Source organism: Calonectris borealis, chromosome 2 (genome assembly GCF_964195595.1).
Source record: "Calonectris borealis chromosome 2, bCalBor7.hap1.2, whole genome shotgun sequence".
Classification (NCBI taxonomy): domain Eukaryota; kingdom Metazoa; phylum Chordata; class Aves; order Procellariiformes; family Procellariidae; genus Calonectris; species Calonectris borealis.
In genome coordinates, this window is record NC_134313.1 from 55,062,814 (window position 1) to 55,082,918 (window position 20,105).

General features: G+C 43.0%; 1 protein-coding gene across 1 annotated transcript in view; it reads left to right on the forward strand.

Annotated features, from left to right (window-relative positions):
• The first annotated feature begins 12,287 nt into the window (after window positions 1-12,287).
• EMILIN2 (elastin microfibril interfacer 2) overlaps window positions 12,288-20,105 on the forward strand; it is a 35,431-nt gene continuing 27,613 nt past the window's right edge. Inside the window, exons 1-2 of the mRNA XM_075142040.1 lie at window positions 12,288-12,508; window positions 12,685-12,807. Coding sequence (XP_074998141.1) covers window positions 12,384-12,508; window positions 12,685-12,807 — 248 coding nt within the window. The 5' untranslated portion in view covers window positions 12,288-12,383. The remainder of the gene's footprint in view (window positions 12,509-12,684; window positions 12,808-20,105) is intronic.

Consider the following 20,105-nt stretch of genomic DNA (forward strand, 5'->3'; position numbering starts at 1 on the left):
TAAGGTTTTAAAACCAAATGCTCTTTCTCCCTTTTTCTTGTTTAAAATATCAGAAAAGAACCAAGGTTCTAACAATTACTAGAGAGCAGCTGCAGATGGTCTTGTCTTTTTCAACAGTCTGGTCCTCTACTACACTGGATAAATGGCTTGACCAGAGGTAGAAGCCATCATTCATTTACATGTGTACAATGTTCCAAAATTCTGTATTTTCAGCAGCAGGTCTATGCAGCCACGTTAGATGATAACACCTTAAAGCACAAGACACAGGAGGCCAGAATTCAGGCTTCCCATCTGAAATGGCTCCCAGGACTACCAGCCAAGACGGTACGCTGTACAAACTATACTGTACAATGAAACGTGCTGTCTGGTAGGAAAAGCAAATAAAAATGGCTTTTGTTGGTATTTTGCCTAGTTTCACAGCAACTGTCCACTCTTCTCAGTACCCTGCAGACCAGTCTGCTAGTGGTCTAAGAACCACAAATGCGTAACTTGTACATTATCAACAATATCAGCTTGCAGCACCAACTGGACATGCACCGAGTAACTTTGTACTTACTGCTCTTCCTCAGTTTCACAGACCACTTTGCGCAGAGCGTGGAACTTTCAGAGGCCCCTTGCCTTCAAAAGGCCCAAGCCAACCTTGTCCTTAACAGCAGTGAGGTTTTGTTGCCAGTGTAATATCTTTTATAACCATTTTTTGCCAATTGCAAAACAGGACCAGACCCTAGAGACAGTCTGTAGAAAAGGATTGTTTTGTTTCCACCCCTGGATGTGTGTCCAACCTATGTTGCAATGTTTGGCTGTGGACTTTTGTCTTTTTTTTTTCCTTTTTTTTTGTTAACTGCCTAAAAACAAAAGAGTATATCCATGCAAAGGATCTAGGCTTGAATTTTAAGCTGAGGTCCTCACACTTAGAATCACTAAAGCCTGGAAGCAATTATGAAGACTGAACACTACTCATCTCAGAAGAGTTTTGCAAGTCACCAAGAAATGAGTCAGGCATGAAGTGCTATCTGTAGATTTAGGGGGCAGCTAAAATATAAATATCCAGTTACCACAGACTGAATTAAGGGAAAAGAAGGGAAAGTGTCTTTTATTCTAAGTTACAATAAGTACCTATTCTATAAGTTTCACACCAATAACTCAACCCAGATAAATGACCTTTACTAGAGAAAGCTTACACACAAGGAAAATGGAATAAAGTAATTGTAAAGGAAGGCTGAACCGTAAGATAGAAGAGTGAAGAACTCTGATTCCATAATTGGATAGAGACGTTAATGAAAGTCTTTGTTGCGTTTTAATATGCCACATAGCAAATAGTGCTTTAAGATAATCTGCATTGCCAACTCCAGAACAGCAACTCCAGAGGACTGCTGAAAGTCTGAAGCAGTTGGATAAAGACAGTAAGTTACTGCAGAGCTCTAGTAACAAAAAAAAAATCAGGCGACTGGCTAAAAGTCATGAGATTTTAAAAGTATACAATTGTACTTGCCTTTTTGTTTCTGAGTCTGTAGGATGGTTTTGAATCAGGTTTTCAAATTACTTTCTGCAAAGGAATGCCAGAACTAACTTCTTCTTGCAATACAATCTGAAGTGCTCAAATCACGCTGGAATTCCAGGAACTGGAGCTTGAATGAAAAAGCAAAATGTATGAGATGCTGCAATACCAAAAAAAATGTAAAGACAAATGAAGCACAGCAGTTGCAGAGATTATTTTTTCTGCCTCATTTTTTTAAAGAGACAACTGATGTAACAAAATACATCCCATAATCTAACAATAAGACATTCCTCCTCCATCAGGGTTTCACTGTTGTAACGGAACAGACCTCTCTAGGAATAAAGGTCTTGGGAGCATTCCCACTTTTTCAGGGCAAAAAGGACAACTCATGCATGAGGCAGTGAAGTTTTGGCTGTCTCAGGATACAGTCAGTGAAGTGGCTCTTGTGAGTTATCTAAAACTAATCTAAACCTCTTCAATTATACACACATGAAGTTTCTAGACATTTGGCTTACTTTGTATGCTCTGGATACAGATGTCTTCTTCTGTGAAAGAGAACTGTCCCCATAATTCGTGCTAATCTTCTGCAGTATACTATTTGCAGTGAAATTACAGTGTGATCATTTGCAGTGACTTCCTTGATCTCCAATTAGGAAACATCCTAATGTGCTTCAGACAATCTATTTTCCCCTAGTGCAGTTTAAAAATATGTCTACAGCTACAGCCTCTGTGATGTTATTTCTTTCTCAATGACAAACTTCAGGGACACAGTAGGAATGAGCTGGTGTGACTTATTAATTGAATGTTTGCCTTCAATGTTTGCCTATTGTTGGTAACTGTTGGAATACTGTTCAAACGGAATGTGTAGACTGACATGAAGTAAGGCAGCATCTCACAGCAGAGATTGTCCTGTTTCTCCACAATTAAATTTGAAAGGAGAGAAACAATAACCAATATATTTCTAAACATCAATGACAAATGTAAGCTTTTCACTTCTTTCAGAAAGAGCTACACAAGGTGAAAGAAAAGACCAAAACTCCCTACCCCTTCTCCTCTGCTTCCTTCCCACTGCCTCCCCCTCCATCCCAACCTCAGCTGGCCTACAACACTTAGCGTGGGTGCTGTTATTACTGGAATACGGGGAATTTCATCTGGCACAGAGTTTAACCACTTCCCAAACTGAAATAGGCTATACCGGTTTTTGCACAATAACCACATCTTTATCTACAGAACCTTTTCTGGCTTTAGCACTGTTAGTATAACTGAAGTGGCAAAACTCTCTGTAGAGACCAGGCCTTGGCACAGAGCTTGTGACTGTATAACACTGGAGACAGCAGAGCTCTGATTTTGTTCAGATCCTCTAGCACCACTGACAGGTACCTATAAAACAACAGGATTCCCTCCCTATTCATTTCTCATCGTAGAGCAGTAATGACTCCACCGTGGTGTTCTGTAAAAGGCTAAAGGGAATAAAAAGAAAAGACTAACACCAACAGGCACAGAGAGTATTAACAATCCCTGACAGAGTTCATCCTAAAGTTTGGGTTCCATTTTAACTGTCATAAAAAAGTATTTTAAATAACACTCTACAAGCCTGAAATTCTGTGCTCCTAAAAGTAAAAGCGAATGCTGTAAATAATGCCAGATGCCCTGAACTGAGTCCATGACTGAGTTCATTCTTGAACACATGCTGCTATACATAAATTCTTAATATCTTATGTCCTCTTAAGTAAATTCTGAAACCATGAGTTCATTTTACCACTACTGCATACAGTCTTGTTGTTCAGTGAAAGTATTACAGTCATTTGATCCACCGGTTTTCAATCCACCACACAGGAAACACACCAGCAACGTTCGTCATTTTTAACTTCTCCATCAACCATCATCCCTGTAGATGTTGCTCTTCCAAAACGATATAAAAGACACACCCTCCTTTGGCAATGGATATTTCCTTTTAACAATAAAAGACAAATTAAAGAGGATACAAGTCCATGGCTGATCAAGAACGCTCATCTGTACAGCCTGCAGCAGGAAGGGTACTGAAGTGTAGGACGTGTCCGAAAGAATCAGAGGAAATGGTGTCACCACGAGGTTTTGATCTCAGGTGGGAAAAAGGAAATTCAAGACTGAGCTGGACTCATAAATAACTTACAGATACTACTGAAATCTCTGAGATCTTCTAAAATCTAAATATTTATCAATATTAATAAATACTTAGCAAAAGGATATTATGATGCAGAATGGAAACTTCAGTGGTTAGATATGAGACAGTTTAAATATATATTTAGATATTCCTTACTTTCTACTAATTGTAATTAACTACAAGGCCTACTACTTGTTAGGAGGCGTGTATTCGTGCCTCATTCTACTCGCCTCTCCCAGTACTGGGAAGAAACAATCAACAAGGCCATCGTATTGGAAAACACTTCTGTACCTCCCCGTTCTCCATAGACATTGCTAACCACATCATGGCATTGCTTTAACCCAGCACGTCTGAACAAAAGAATATTTGGTTTTGTTTAATTAAACTATTGACTCTTGCCTGAGATTTTCAAAAGAAGGCGACGGTGTGAGGCGCACAATGCGTACAGATGGTATCCAGTGATGTTATCCAGCAGAGGTTTCACTGAAACAAATCTTGGGTGCTTAACCTCTAGTTTTCACAGAGATGCAGGCTTTTAACTGCCATAAAAATCGGTGGGAGTTAAATACTTCCCTACTCTAAGGATGTTACCCTTGGCTCATTTAGATTGCTTAACTGATCAAACCAGAGCACTGCTATCACCAGTTTATTTAATTGCAGCCCTAGGAAATTCAATACAAATGGTTTGCGCAGTCTGATTAACACACAATTAGACACACAATTAGGACCCAATGCGAAACATTTCTTGAGAATAATTTCTAGAACAATCTCTAGAATAAACACAGATAATTTTTTGTAGACTCTGTGAACAAAATAAGATATAAACTTCCCTTTTTTTCCAGTTCAATATGCTTCTTGGTATATTTGTCTTTGCAACTGCACATCCCTTCAGAAGGTATTTAGGGTTCAATAGTAGAACATTTACAGATGGCCTCTCCCCAACGTACAGGGAGCCTGAGGAAGAACAAAGAGTTTTCCCTCAGCTCCAACTAATAGAAATTCATGCTAGAGTACATGAAGTACAAGAAAGTACAATACAATAAGGCAATTGTTTGAATAACGACATTTGAATAACGAGCATATGATCAGAGCAAGATGCTGCCCATCCTTACAGCGCGGAGCTCACCATCTCCTCTTTCCGCACCTTCTTACCCCTGATGCCTTTTTGTGTCTGATCCCCAGTTTACACTCTTGTGCAGCCCCTTACATTTTATTTCATCTTCTTCCTTCTTTTGTTTAACTTACCATTTTTTAAAATTGCCATCTCCTTTGAAACTCTCGAAAGATAAACAGAGAATCAAAAGTAACTGCAAAAAATGATCACAGAGTTTCCTTTGCATTTCACATTACGACAAAACAAGATATGATTTGTCACAATACAATACTGGAGCTTACAGGTGTGCTGAGAAACAGGCAGCATAACATTTGCTGCCTGAGTCCGATTTGACTGTAAACCCTTTTGGGTAGAAGCTATGTGTTCATTTTTATGAATTCGATTGCGATAGCCTTACTATTATATAGGAAGTCCTGCTCCTTGAGTAGGTCTGTGCACACAGAAGTATTACAGCCTCATCCTGTACTTGTAGGAGGTTGCCAGCGTCATTCTACGTGAAAGCACCTTTGGTACTGTGTAGGGGGAGGAAATGGCCTCGGGGAAGGGTGACAAGAGTGATCTGCTAAAAGGGACTCTCCTCCCCCCTTCCTCCCCATAGTTCTGCATTTCTGGTGAGCAATGTCACTGGCTGCAGGGACCGGGCCTGGAGCTGCCATTTTGCTTTGTTCACCAGAAGCTGTAGTCATATAATTTTGAGTTGTAGTTTTTGAGATTAAAAGTTTTGTTCACAGAGTCTACAAAAAATTATCTGTGTTTATTCTAGAGATTGTTCTAGAAATTATTCTCAAGAAATGTTTGGCATTGGGTCCTAATTGTGTGTCTAATTGTATGTTAATCAGACTGCACATACCATCATTACACTGTGAAAATATAAGATTGGAGAAGGCAAATGAAAAAAGAGATTTTCGTTTTGTTCTTTTCTTTTATTTGGATTTTTGCACCTCTGAGCTGCTGTAACCTTAACAAGAATTTACAGGACAAATAATGAGCAGCACCTTCTACCAGGGAGAAACCGGAGAGAAACTAGAGAAGCTGAAGAAATTTGCTCAGTGTCCAAATGGCTGAATCAGAAAAATGAACTAGCCTATATAAATCCTCTTCTAAAAACATGGCATGACTGCAGAGAGGCATGAAATATTTGTGGCCATGGTCTTTACCTAATGAGGTCTTATTTAAAATATTCTTGGCATTTTTGTGTTTGATTAGTTCACTTTGAAACACAAAATTTCTTTAAGAACCCTGAATCTTTACAGTGTGCAAGTTGAGCAGAAGTTAAATTTAACCTTGCTTTTGAATGCAAAATAGATAAGAATCAGAAGAAATGTACAAAAGGCTTCCTTAAAACTAGCAGTCTTTTTTTTTTGATTGGGAAATAATTAGGCCAGGAGTTATTTTTTCCAAGGAAGCAAGAACGATGTTGTGAATTACAGTATTAGGTCTTATCTACATCAAGAATTTCTGCCTCTTGTTTTCAGGAAGAGCTTCTTATTTTAATACTAAGTGGACTTACTGCATTTTTAATCAATTCCTTGAAATAAACCAAGACCTATTATGCCTAAATTGAGATTACAATGTCTGCATAGAAACTTGCACCTGTTGTGGTTAAACTCACGTAATCTTCTTGCTTAGTTAAAACACCGGGAACTTCAGCAAGAGACTGGATAAATTGATGAACAAGGAATTAAAGCTTCAGTATCATGGAATTTTCTATCAGGAACAATGTAATTGTTTAAAAGTTTGTTGACAACTTTGTCCCAAACACTGTAACGTCATGTGCCACTCCCTTTCTCTCCTTTCCAGCTCATCTCTAAAAAATCATGAAAGCTGAAATCTGACACAATCCATCAGAGAAAGGCACATTAATAAGGGCAGTGCATGCCATGAAACTCTGGAAGGTGCCCTTTATTGGAGGTAAGGACTGCACAATAATTAATGCCCTCAGTTTTATTCTTTATTCTGAAATATTGCACTACCATCAGAGGTGAGATATCAAAACCAGAGTAACCAGTAAGTCTGTAACCAAATACGACAATTCTTGATTTTGTAACAAGCAAGATTGGAAGAAACTCTTTACAGCAAGGGTAAACAATGCAGGCAGTTTCAGACTCAGTCTTTAACTACGTTTCAGCAATTTGCCTGCAGGTTTTTTGAAGGGTCTGTGCACAGGTAGCTTTGTATGAACCAACTTTGTCCTACTGTATGTGCAGATTTAGAGCAGTAGTAGCTGTGGAAAGAACAAATTATGCATTATGCATCTTCTCAATTTAAGTCACTTGACAATTCCACCAAATTAAAGATAAGACACAAAAGAAACCTCTTCCCCATACCTCCTCTACCCTCCCACTCTCAACCCATCTGCCAGGAAATGCTCATCTCCTCTGATCTTCTTTCCAGTGCTCTTTAACTTCTTCCACCTTTGCGCATGTGTCAGCCAGCCTGGAGCTCTTCACCGAAAGGTCTTGCGGAGCATTAAAATGTTTTCTTCTGATTGTTATCCTATACTCTGATGTCTTCTCTCTGCACAGGCTCCAGACTTGCTCAGAAATCCATGGTAACAGTGGATGATATGTCATTCAGTCCTCTCACATCGTATAGTAAGTAATATGAGAGTGCTCTTAACTTTCCTATGGAAGCAGTGTAGACCTTAATCACTATTTCTTTAGTTGTCATGACTATTCAGTACAAAGTAGATAGGATGTTCCACAAGCGTGGCATACTTGTGGTTTACGACACTCCAACACTCAGGCAGATCATTCTTCCTAGTGGAGAATAACGTATATTGAGCTCTGCTCTTGCCTTGAAGCCTTGAGCAGATTGTAATAGTGTGTTCAGATAGCTGTTCCAGGGACTAGCTTTTGTTTATTTTGTTCTCTAGCCAAAACCATAACTATGACTATAAAGAGCATCAGTTTTAATACAAACACTTAATGCATGCCACAACTGGGCAATGTTTGCGCTTGTTTGTAATATACACTGATTTGTTTTTCTGTTTAAATAAGTAAACTTAGCACAAATGTTTTCCCTCAGAAAGGAAATAACACCAAGGAAGAAAAGCTGGAGTTGCCAGGTTGCCCACCCATGCACTGAAATATCCCCGTGCCTCTTCCACGGAGCCCATATGAAACTGCACCATCAGTGCCTAGATAGGCAAATACGGCACTTCAGCTAGGCGAAGATGTGGCCTGAGCACTGGTCAGGACCACATTGGCTATTTTTCTGCATACTCCAAAGCTGCTAGAGTGGATCTCTGCTACAGACCTTGTTTGTGGAATTAACAAAATCTTCATAGCTGTGTAACTGCTATGGCAGTTGTAACTGGCCCTCCAAGGTGGCTCTCAAGCAAAAAGGAAACCAAAATCTTCTGCTCTCCCTCCTCTCCTTTGTTTATTTATTCACTCCTGACTAGGGCTTGGATTTTTTAAGTTAACATGTTTATAAATAGTAATTTTATTAACATCTGTTATTTACTTTTCATTCAGTCATTAATTTTCATTAAACATTCACAGCTAAATATGCGTCTGCCTGACTTTAGAGAGGTGATTACACATAAAAATTTCAAAATTGAAACCTGATTTTTGCAGTGTGGAATAATTTCTGAAAAGATATTGCAAAAAAAGCTCATGATCTGATCTGAGAAAGGAAGAAGGTGGATGACACTAATCCTAGACTTGAATTAGAAATGTTAATGTTAATATTAATGTTAACATTACTATGTAGTGACATATACACCAGGCCAAATGAATGGGACAGGGCTGTATCATGTCTCTGCAAAACAGTATTCAAACTCCTCTTTCCCCACGGAGTGCTTTTCCTGGTATATCCAAACCAGCATGCGTCATACAACGCAATCCAAACCTTCCTCTGTTAGCTTGGAGTTTCCTACAGCTTCCTTTCAAACTTTTCTTTGTTCCCTAATACCAGTTTCATCTTTCCAGAGGGACACCGTGACCTGCTTTGACTCATGGACAGAGTTAATACAGTGCCAAATGTAAAGGCAGACTATGCACAGCTGTAGGCTGGCTTCTCGCATCTGATGGCCAGGTGAGGAGTACCTGAAAGATCTTCTGTGCCACAGACAATATTTCTAGACGAGAGAGCTTTTTTATTAAAGAGAAGCGTCAAGGGAGTACAAACACCTCTCTAAAAACCACTCACCTCAGGTTATTATGGCAATTTTTTGAGGCGGTGAACCTGAAGAAAAGGAACCTAGAATTCACAAAGCAATTTATTGCTGAAATCTACAGAAAGAGCTGATATATGAGAGGTAAACTGCAGGGAGAACATCATTTCCTCTCCATGCACCACACCATTAAAGACAAATTTCTTTTTTGGAGTTCTGCAGTAAATACTCTGATAATGTTTTTGCTATTTATTCTGTCTGCCCGCTCTGTGCACCTTTCTCTCTCTGGCAGATTCTTACACGTGGCCCTAGTTGTTTCTCCATCATTATCCTGTTACGAAGTATGAAAGTGTGGTGGATCCTGGTGCTGAAAACACAGCCAGGCTGCTTAGTAAAGAAACAAGAACTTTAAAACAATTTAAAAGGATTTATGGACTCACGTCTGTGATCTCCATCTCCCAAGAACGCGTGTACTGACCTCGCCAGCCATTGAAGCCCTCCTCAGTGCACTCGCAGACTACACACTCCATTTGGAGGGAGGGGTGGAGGGATGCTTTCCATGCACTGTAAGAATCATTTGTCTTGGGATCTCTGTGAATTTTAGAGATGAGAGGAAATAGCACAGAAAAATAAAGCGTGAGCATTGCTGTCTCCTTGAGAGCACTATTAACCTTCATACTTACACTCTGAAATAAAACTAGTTACACCCACAGAAAAAATGCATCCATGAGCAGAGCTTGGACCGCATTTTCAGCGTGCACCTGAGCTGAAGATTCTCCTGGCAGAGCCCAGTTTCTGTTCTGGTTGTTGTTGAATCAGCTGATATCATAGGCCCAGTGTGAATATCAGAGGAGTTGAGGTCAACTCCATGCATCTGCCCAGATTCATCCATTTCTATTCAGCAAAATACTTCTCAGCGCAAGTCATGCTCTGCTGTTACTCCTTACTGAGCCATCACGCAGCCACGCATAAAACTTCACTCCCTGCAACAGCGCTTGCATTCAAGTTCCCACAGAGCTCTGGTTTCAGCGAGAAGAAGCGAATGGTCCTGCAGGACTTTGTTTTTCATTGTCATGGTTTATTTTAAATGAAACAAACTCAAAAATACACTGTGCTTTGCAGTGGAAGAAATCTCACATACCCTTTTAAAGTAATGGCAGCAAATACTATCAAAGTCCTGTTTCATAATATTTATAAAGCAGTTGATCCAGACAGTAAAGGGCCAACTCCTCTACATCAGAAAACACGGGAGAGACTTTCTTGCACTGTTCTTGAGTGAACAAACATTTTTCCAAGGACAGAGTCTTGGAGTTACAGGCAACTCCTGACTCATTATCTGCTGTATCTACAGGGTAAGCGAAAGGCTGTAATGACTCTCCTTTTAATGGTGCCCCGAGTTGTCTTTGATCATGCAATCAAGTCTGCGGTTTGCAGGTTAGAAAGGTGCCCTCATGGCAAATCAGGTAACATCTGCTTTATCTCCCTTCACCAAGGTATAAGCTCAGTGCTTTGTGTATAGAAACATACTATTGCTTCATGCTCATTTTGTTTAAATCAGCGTATTAATTTTTGTACTATGCAGTCATTCTCAAGACGGGCATGACCTCAGTCTTTCATTATTTAATGACCTTCCCTTTGTGGGACAACGTACAGCTCTTCCATATTGCTCATCACTTTTGGAAAAAGACCAACTTCACAAGTTCCTTGACTGGATGAGGAGGGGAAAAAGGAAGAAAGAGCTTTCTTCATTGCTTTTTAGGGACTGAACTGTAGTCTTGCTTTCTTCAGGATGGAGAAACTCCAAATAATTTCTGCCGGCATAAATAATGACGCCTGAACGGCATGCTCTTGCAAATGTAAACAGTGGCACAGCAAATTGTTGAACCTTTGCCTGAAGCATAATTTCTTAGACAGTGAGGTGCTACTCTCACCAAAGCAGCTGCAGAACATTAGGAGGGTGCCATTTTTTCAAGTGAAACGGGACAGATTGAAGTCACAGTAATAATCTCATATTTTCCCATTGCTACTCATCACCAGCAAAGTGTTCCTACGCATCTGTAATGGGACACATTTCTCTTGGGGGCAAAAAAGCTTTAGTGTATATTTCCAGTGAAACAATTATTAAAAAGCAGTCTGAAAGCACAATTTTTGACCTCAGCATTTAAAGCTTATTTTCCTCGAAAGCCGAGTGAAATCGTCAGGTGAGCCCGACTGCAAGACTGGCAGATGAAACCTGTTTCAGCAGGTCAGGGCAGACGATGAGGTCCCGGTTCAGCTCAGGCAGGCCTCTGCCTATAGCAGAAGAAAGGGCCTGGCCCTGCTGCCTGCTTTGCCTGTACGTGAGACCTAGAAAGGCTGAGTGGCTGCTCAGCCTGAGTGGCCACGGGAGCACGTGGGCAGGGCTGGGACCGGTCAGGCTCAGCAGCAGCAGCAGGCACTGCTCCCAAATGTCCCACCCGACCTCTTCTCCACCCAAGCACCGCTCTCTCCTTTCCCTTCCTTCCCTCTGGCGGGAGCAGCCTGCCCTGGCCCAGCCTCGACGCTTTATTCAGTTTTGCCTGAATCCAAAGCAATCGCTTCAAAAGAGCAGGAGCTGAGGAGGATAGAGGGGCCTCCCTGTGGTCTGGGACCCACTGCAGGCAGCCTCACATGGGCACCCAGTCAAGGTGCTCGAGTTAGATTTTAACGCCCGAGTGAGTTTGAATGCCCATTGCTCTCTCTGCCCAGCGACAGTTCTCCTTATGAATAATGGCCTACTGTACATCGCTTACAGAGGTAGCCGCCAGCAGCACTCTCAAGCCCAAGGGTGGGAATGAGCCGTTGGGCCACACAAGGGAACACCGACCATGTCAAGGCAGTGGTGTCGAGCTGGACCGCACGGCAGCAAGCCCGCCAAAACCTTCCTCACAGGCACCAGGAGTCCACCGGGCCTGCGCCGACCCATTTGAAAGTGAACCCAGTGCCCCACTTGCCCGCGGTTCGCGGGCTGCCCTCTGCTCCAGGACCCCGGGCCCCCACGGAGGGCACGGCCCACTGCCTGCCCCGCTCTTCCCAGGGGCCCGGCCCGGCCTTCTCCCCCCATCAGCTTTCCAGTGGGAAAAACAGGCTCAGGGGCGGCCGGCGGCCAGCTCGGGCAGGGGACGGGGAGCGGGGGCTGCCCCCGGGTGGGGGCCCCGCTCATGGCGGCCGGGCGCCATGTGGGGCCGGCGGCCGCCCCTCCGTCTGCGCGCAGCGCCGCTCCTCCTCGGCCGGCGGGCTAGAGCCGGGCGGGGGGCCGGGGCAGGGGCCGGGGCCGGCCGGGCGGGGGTGGAGGGGAGCAGCGCCTCGGCCGGAGGGGGGTGCGGAGCCGCCGCTGAGGGCGGAAACGGGGTGGGGGGGGATTTGCGTCAGTGAGGGAGCTGGGAACGGGCGAGGGCGGGCGGGACGGACGGAGGGACAGACGGACGGAGGGAGCCCGCGGAGAGGCACCGGTCCTCCCCGCTCGCCAGCCGCCGCTGCCCGTCGCCCCATGGAGCTGTGCCCGGGGCCCGCGGCGCCCTCGGGCTGGGCGCTGCCGCTCCTCCTCGCCCTGGGCGCCGCGCTCAGCCACGCCACCCCGCACCTGCGGTACACCCGACCGGGCTCCCGCAGCAAGTGAGTATCGCCCGCCCCGGAGGGGGCTGCGGGAGCCGCCGCCGGCGGCGCGGCGAGCCGGGGCGGGCTGAGGCGGGCTGGGAAAGCCGGGGGTGCCGGGGCGGGCGGACTGGGGCGGTGTGTGGGCCCCCTCGTGCCGCCGCCCGTCCCTGACGGCCGTTGTCTTTCCCCCCCAGGAACTGGTGCGCCTACATAGTGAACAGGAACGTGAGCTGCTCGGTGCTGGACGGGACGGAGAGCTACGTCCAGGCCCAGTACAAGTGCGCCTGGAACCAGTTCCCCTGTCAGCCCACCCCAGTGTAAGTAGCCGAGGAGGCGACCTCGGGAGGGAAAGCGCTTGGCCACCCGCTGCCAAGCCCCGGCGGAGGAACGGCCGCTGCGCTCGGGCTGTTCCCGGCACCCCAAAAAGCGTACGGCCGGGGCAGGAGGGCGCGTACTGCCTTCTGGTCCCCAGCACGCCCCGAACAAAGCGCTCTCTCTTATTACAAACATAAGGCTGCCGAAGCTAATTAGAGCCAGATTGAGCGCATTGTTGGTCCGTACAGCCAGTCCGCTGCGCACAGCTGAAAGGGAGCTGCGCTGGCACACCTCGTCACGCCGCGCTGCGCGGCGTGGTGGGGCTTGCAGGGAAGTGGTAGGCACGCAGGCTGCTTTCCGTGGGCGGCAGGAACACCAGTACCTGCTGGGAGCGCACCTCCGCACCCTGGTGCAGGTTTGCCAGGGTACAGCGGCGCTCGGAACTGATTTTATGGTTGCTCTGTGCTGCTGGATCGGTGCGTAACAGCGAGGGAGAGACAGGAATGTGAGCCAGCACATTTACAATCTGTGCATCCCTGTCAGTTGTCCAGCAAGGAGAGCAGCCAGTGCAGAGATTTTTACAGGGGGTAATACAAAGTTACTTGTTTGATTTTAAGCTTCGTGCTATTGAGTGGGACCACGTGGTAGTCTGTAGAGTGACCGCCTACCGCACGGCTGTGTGAGCCCTCAGGTAAAGCAGGAGTTCCTCTCAGGAACTGCTGTATCTCATTTATCTTCTGGCTACACTCAGGCAAATCCCCTTTCCTCAGTTTCCCCACTTGAAAAGCAGTAATATTTGCACGCCTCTGTTTGAAAGCTGAAGGTGATAAGCACTCTGAAACCATTTCACTTTCCCCAGGAGTCAGTGGAAGGACAGACATAGATTTTCGTGGGATTAGGCTTAGAGTTGGACTGAGGTGATGGTAAGGAGTCTTTTACAACAAAGAATAACTAGTCTTTATTTTGACATGAAACAGTGAGGGTGAGTCTGATCCTGCTTGGACCTGCGTGCTACTGAAATAGACTGTGGACGTTGATGACGCTGCCGCCTTGGGGTCTGTGACAATAGGTGTTGGGCATTTGGCATTTAAATGCACCGTTTTCTGTTTGTTTGGGTTGTTATTTTTGTTAAAAAAAAAACTTTTCTCTATTGAAATATATAAACACTGGAATTTGAGGGAAATAACAAAGGCAACAGGCAGCTGAGTAACACCGTCTTGTGTAATTTCCCTTGTTTCTCTTTGGAGTGTCGAACTGGCCATTTTGGACTTCTGACTGAGCTTACGGTCTGTGTAATGGGGTGTGCCCTTTGTCATGCGGCGTCTCAGTAGTGGAGCTATGGAGGAGTGAGGAGGGGTTGAAACTGAGCTCTTTGAAGATAAGGAATTTCAAAGGCGGTAAATTAGGATTTTCTTGGACTATCTGCTAGTAGATAATGAAGAAAGTGCAAAGGCATTGCTTCTAGCTCAAGAAATTCCTGAACTGAGAACTGCTTGAGCGGGTGAGATCTTTGACAGGAGTCAGAAGGAAAAGCCCAGCTTAAGCAGGGGGCTGGACCGGATGACCTCCAGAAGTCCCATCCCTTCCAGATTACTCTGTGGTTCTGTGAAATGGCATTGTCTGTCCTTGTGCTTCTCCTAAACATCTGGAGTTGGCTGCTGTCAGAGAGAGAATATGGGGCTAAACAGACATTTGGTCTCGCCTGCTGTGGCCAATCTCATGGGGTTTTTTTGTTCTTTTGAGAATGGAATTAGATACTTCTCATAAGCCTTTGTTTCCTCAATTTGACTTTCTTTGGTGAACATCACTGTTATTTTCTTCATAACCGTAATGGCAACTGCAAAATAATTCCTTATTCTTAACATAGAATATTTTAAGTACCTATCACAGCACCACTGATTAACACTGAAAGCAACTGGAATATCAAAATCTTGAAATGTTTCTGTGTTCAAAACTCTCTGTTTATAGGCTATGACTTTTATTTTTCTTTCTGTTACTGGTATACACATTCTCTTAGTGGCAGAGTAATAAAGCAACTAATCCAAAGTGTTTGAAATACACGGTTCAAATCCTGCAATCCCCTGTGAACAGGAGTAACTTAATTCCTGTGAAAAGTGTTGTTTAATTCAGTAGGAGTAGAGGTCTGAATAACAAAATGTGTTTATATATGTTTGTTAGCTAATGTTGACAAATATAGGACAGGAAAGAGCAAGAAAGAAATGACTGTGAGGACTTTTCTGAAATTACTGTCTTTTTTCCTGTATACACTAACATAGAGAAGTTAAAAATGAACTAAATAGCAGATATTCATTGGAATAAACTACAGTCCCTGTGTAGTCTCCTTCTGATATCCATGGTTCATCTAAGAGCTCGTTCTGCTGCAGACAGTGGGGACAGTGAGATCCAAGTCAAACAAAGAGTTCGTTAACTGTATCATAGATGTATGGGTTTTATTAGTACTTAAGTACTATTAGGGCTTTTTTTATCAGTCAGTGGATTTACTGTTGATTTAAATTAGTTTAAGACTAGGTTTAAAGAGTCCTTCTAGTGTTTAGATACAGTCTAGGTTATGCATAACAATTACTTAAATTAAAAAGCTCACTGCATTTTGTATGGGCGCGTTTCACTGCCTTAAACATACTGTGTGCTCCTGAATTCCACACGTTCTTCACAGGGTAGTGAAGAACACAACAGAGTGTGTACTGCAGATATGGATTATAGTCAGCACTGATTTTTTTTTTTAGAAATAGAAAGCTCTGGTGATGAAGCCTAAAAATCACACGCATGCATGAACCTTTTTTATCTACCCTTTAGGCCCATTAAAATATCATTTGTCTGGAAAAAAACCCCACTGTTGGAATGACTGCACTTCTAGGAGTGTTAACTGTAATTTCAGTTTGGCTACAAGGTTTGTTTCCTGAAATGTTAAGTTGAAATTCAGGAAATTATTACACTTCATTGTTTAACTGTTTTATAGGTATTTGGGCTCCATAGTGCATTTCCTCACTGAAAAGTTAGTAAATGCTTTGGCTGATTAAGGTGTCAAGGATAAATGTGAGTTGAAGTGTGGCTGCTTCAGAGATAGGAAGAGAGGGAGTAGAAAGAAAAAGCAGAAGGGCCCTTTGAAGTATGTTCCCTTTGAAGTATGGGGGGCTCCTGATTTATTTTTCTTAAAACTGTGACTAGCAACAGAGGGAGGAACTTTGTTATTAGTGAGCCATTGGACTGAAAGATACTTATACAAAAATATTAGTGTTTTTACCCACTGAAAAGAACTTGTATGTTTTGAAATTTAATATTGCTTCATAAATAACTGACCCCTCCCCACTTCTTTTGTTGTGAATTACCTTTCCTAGCTTTCTTATGAATGGTTTAGTAACTTAATTAGCATTATTAGCAATTTGTAACTAATAGCATTGTCTGATTCTAAAAGAAAAATGTATTACCCTTCTGGCTAGATCCTACACCCTCTTCAGGGTTGTGGCTTCACTTGGGACATCCCCAATGTAGCCACTTCAGCATATAGGCTGTTGCTATACCAGTTGTTTGGTTTGCCTCTTGTGCTGTAGAGTATGTTGGGACACCTGACTGTACCATAGGTGCTCCAATTTATGGCCCAGCATTTTTGGGCAAAGCTGCTTTCACTAGTAAGGTTTTAATTTTAAAGTCTGAAGTGAACTGAAGCAGCTGAAGCAGAGGGATATTTTCTCTTTCCATCTTTGCTACAGAACTGGCAAATGGGACTTCCCTGTACAAGGTAGTAAATCAAATAGAAAAAAATTTAGATTGGGAAGAAGCCCTGGAGGTCATGTAATGCCCCCGTAGCCCCCAGCTATCAGCAGAGCCAGCTTCAAAGTTAGATCAGGTTGCTCAGGGACTTGAAGAAAGGATGTTTTATTCAAATACCAGCCCCCATTAATTCTGCTCATGTGAGTAAAGATATTTGTGTGCTAAAGTGTGTAACGAGTTAGGTCACCTGTCCTTAGCTTGTGGGGGGTGGATTTCATGAGTTACTGTGAGCTTCTCATCTTAACACTAATGATAAATGTGTAATAAGCAAACCCATTATTTCACTAGGTTGTGCATACTTAGAAAATGGTCGAGAAAATGATGAATGAATCGATAGCTAAATTAGCAAGCCTCTCCAAATCACTCATTGAGCAATATTTTCCAACTTCATGTCATTTAATACTTTCAAATGACCATAAATAAGCCCACTGCCAAACTAATCACGATTTTAATCATTGCCAAGAGGAAGATTTAAGGCAAAAGATTGAAATAACTTTAGAGACTGTTACTACTAGTTTTCTGCAGTCATAAATATCAGAATAGGTGACTATATTTATGAGTAACACACAGCTTTTAATAAGCAGTATTCAATTTTTATTAATAAAGTAATATTGAGTAAAAGTGGAAATTTTATTACTGAAAAACAGCATATCAGACCAAGTTGAATGGCCTCATCAATTCACCGTTTTCTGGCAACCCCGAAACGACTTGGGTGGGGCACGTCAGCCCCAGTCTAGGAACATGTGGGAAATCCACATGTAGTTTTCAACCCTTCAACAGTCCCAATGTAGTTTTCTCTGAGAATGGTCAGTTGCTAGTAATTAAGGATACAGACCAGTGTCAGAGTGCTCAGCATCACGCAGGATCAAACCTAAGATACACAAGTCAGCACAGATCAGAGCCTATGTTTGCCACTGGCTTCTAGCAATGCATATCTCATAAGAAAAACTTTCAGGATGCACAAAAACTTGAAGGGAAAGTGAGGACTGTTTAATGTTTCCCCTCCAAATATCGAGAAAGGTCTTTAGGATTTTTTTTTCCTACTTAGTGTATTTCGTATGAAGCAGAATTTCTTTGTACAGGCTCCAGCTAGCTGACTACATAGGGAGGTTAGCCTAAGGGGTTGTGCATTGAAAACAGTAAGGAAACTTAAAAAACTTCAGAACGTACTTCAGTTTCCTGGAGTGCTTGTTTGAAAATCTTTGAGCCCCTGCTGGGTGTGGTAAACTTTCCTGGCTGTCTCCCTGAGCTTGAAATTGTGCATCTCTGCCTCCACGCACTGAACATAAGAGTCTTTCTTCTCTGTGAACCGGACGGGGAACTTTCATGTCACACATCATTCGAATTCATTGCAATAATTCAAAAAGATCACAAACTGCTTCTCAGTTCACATTAATGTAAATAGTTAGAGTTTTTATGCTTTTCTGGTTTGAGAAGTATGTGACCTGGAGGTCTGGGCCTCTTTTGTTAAGCACCAAACTGTTGCCAAAACAACAAATGGTTAATTTTAGGGAGCTGCTGACCTGTTTAAGGCCTATCTTGTCATAAATCACCCAAATAACCAAGGAACATTCTGCACCGTTAGAAAGTGGGCAGTGCCAGTTCTATATGTTGCAGATTATTACTCCCATCTGACTTCTTTTTTGCATTCACATCTCATCTTTCCTCTCCCCTCTGGTTCACTTTTGACCTGGTGTCTTGAAAAGTCTCTCAAAACAATGCTGCATTTTATTCTGAAAGTTGGGGTCCTAGCTAATCCCACAGGTTAGCTCTTGCATTCATGAAAGTACTGGTTATCTGTTCTATCTCTGTGTGTTTTCAAATAATCTGTCAGCAGTAGCTCTTTCTTGGAATGATCCTAGAAATAAGCGTCTTTCATGGGCAGAGAAGCAGAAGAGAGACTGCTGGAGCTCAGTTTCTCAGGCGGCGTTATCAGAAGCAGTGCTCTGCATCCTCACTTGACCTTTCCACTGGTGTAAGGTGAGAAACTTGGTCCCTGCTGCTGAAAGAGGCAGGTGAGGATGTTGTTAACGCGTACCTGTTGCAAAGTTGCTCCTGTTCCATCACTGTTAGACTACATCACAGGGCTGCTCTACAAAATTTCTCTGAAATCCTGTTGAAAGTAATGTATTTTTAGGTTTCTCCTATCCCATTTTATTTAGTGGGTTTTTAGTAGCTTACTATTGTTGGTCTGTCAGCATGTGGTTGACTGGCATAGGTTTATCTTGCAACAAAATGGAAGGAAGCAACCATGTAAGATAATTCAAGATTGTAAATCCCAAGAATGAAGCTCTGCTTTGAGCCTTGCCACAGACTGACTGTGGCTGTAAATTACTTAAATGCATCCTATGTCTTGGTTTCTCTGCTTGTAAGAAGAGGATGCCTACCTATCTTTCAGGAGTGGTAATTCAAGAACATTAAGAGTATTAAAATTTTAAACCTGAAACTTATTTTTTGGGCATTTCCTACTGGACTTCCGTGGTCAGCTTTTTAAAAATAAAATCCTTGGCTCCTGAGAAAGAGAGAGTGAGTTAGGCAGATGGATAGAGAGATGTGTGTGTGTATGGATATATATACACAACAACTAGAAATAACTAGTGTGAGACATGAGGGGATGTTTCAGAGTGTGCAGTCCCGTGTTTGTTTCTTCCGAAGAAGAAACGTTTCTTTCCCAAAAGAGAAGATTGTATTTTGAATCTCAGTTTTTTGGATAGAAGAATTCTAACTGAGATGAGTGGCATCAACATTCACTGTGTAAGTAATGAACAATGGCACTTCTGGAGATTTTGAATGGAGCTACAAATGAAACCCTGTGGTGTTGTCTGAGAGGAGTTCAGCATTTTTGTCTTCTACCAGTTCCTGTAATCTTCTGTCCCTCTTATTGAAAAAAACCCAAACTCTGCAGTAAAATTCAGCCAGATTCTCACGGATGTATTGAACTAATGTTCAGGATTGAAGAGAATCATGTGAGAGAGACCAGGCTGTAGTGAGCTAATTTGGGCACCATGATTCTCTGCTCCTTCCCTGGCACCAACAGATGAGGGGACAGTGTTCTTTAGGGGTAGAGGAAAGCAACTTTTCTCCCTCCATCCTGAGGGCCGATACGCTGGGGATGGTAGTAGGAGGGAGGAATACAAGTCACCTGTGCCAGGTCTCTGTCCTATAGCAACTTCTTCCAGACGGAAGGCTCACTGCTCCCATTGTGCTTCCCAGGTGGTGTGAAGGCACAGAATAAACAACAAACACTGGAAAAAGTGCTTAGTCTCTAAAGCTTATTCCTATTTTATGACACATTTAGTAAAATTACAGTGCTTTTGTAGTCTGATGTTAAGGCACTCTTTCCAGTGACCTGGATGGGTGATTTCTTGGTTGTGTACACAACAGGCAGTTGCGTTCCTGCACATGCATAGTGCTTTGACTTGTTCTCTTGCTTTCTTTCAGTTTCAGTCCCTGTTAATGATCTCAGCCAGTAGCAGTTTTTTATTCAGGATTTAGCTCAGAATGGATCTGG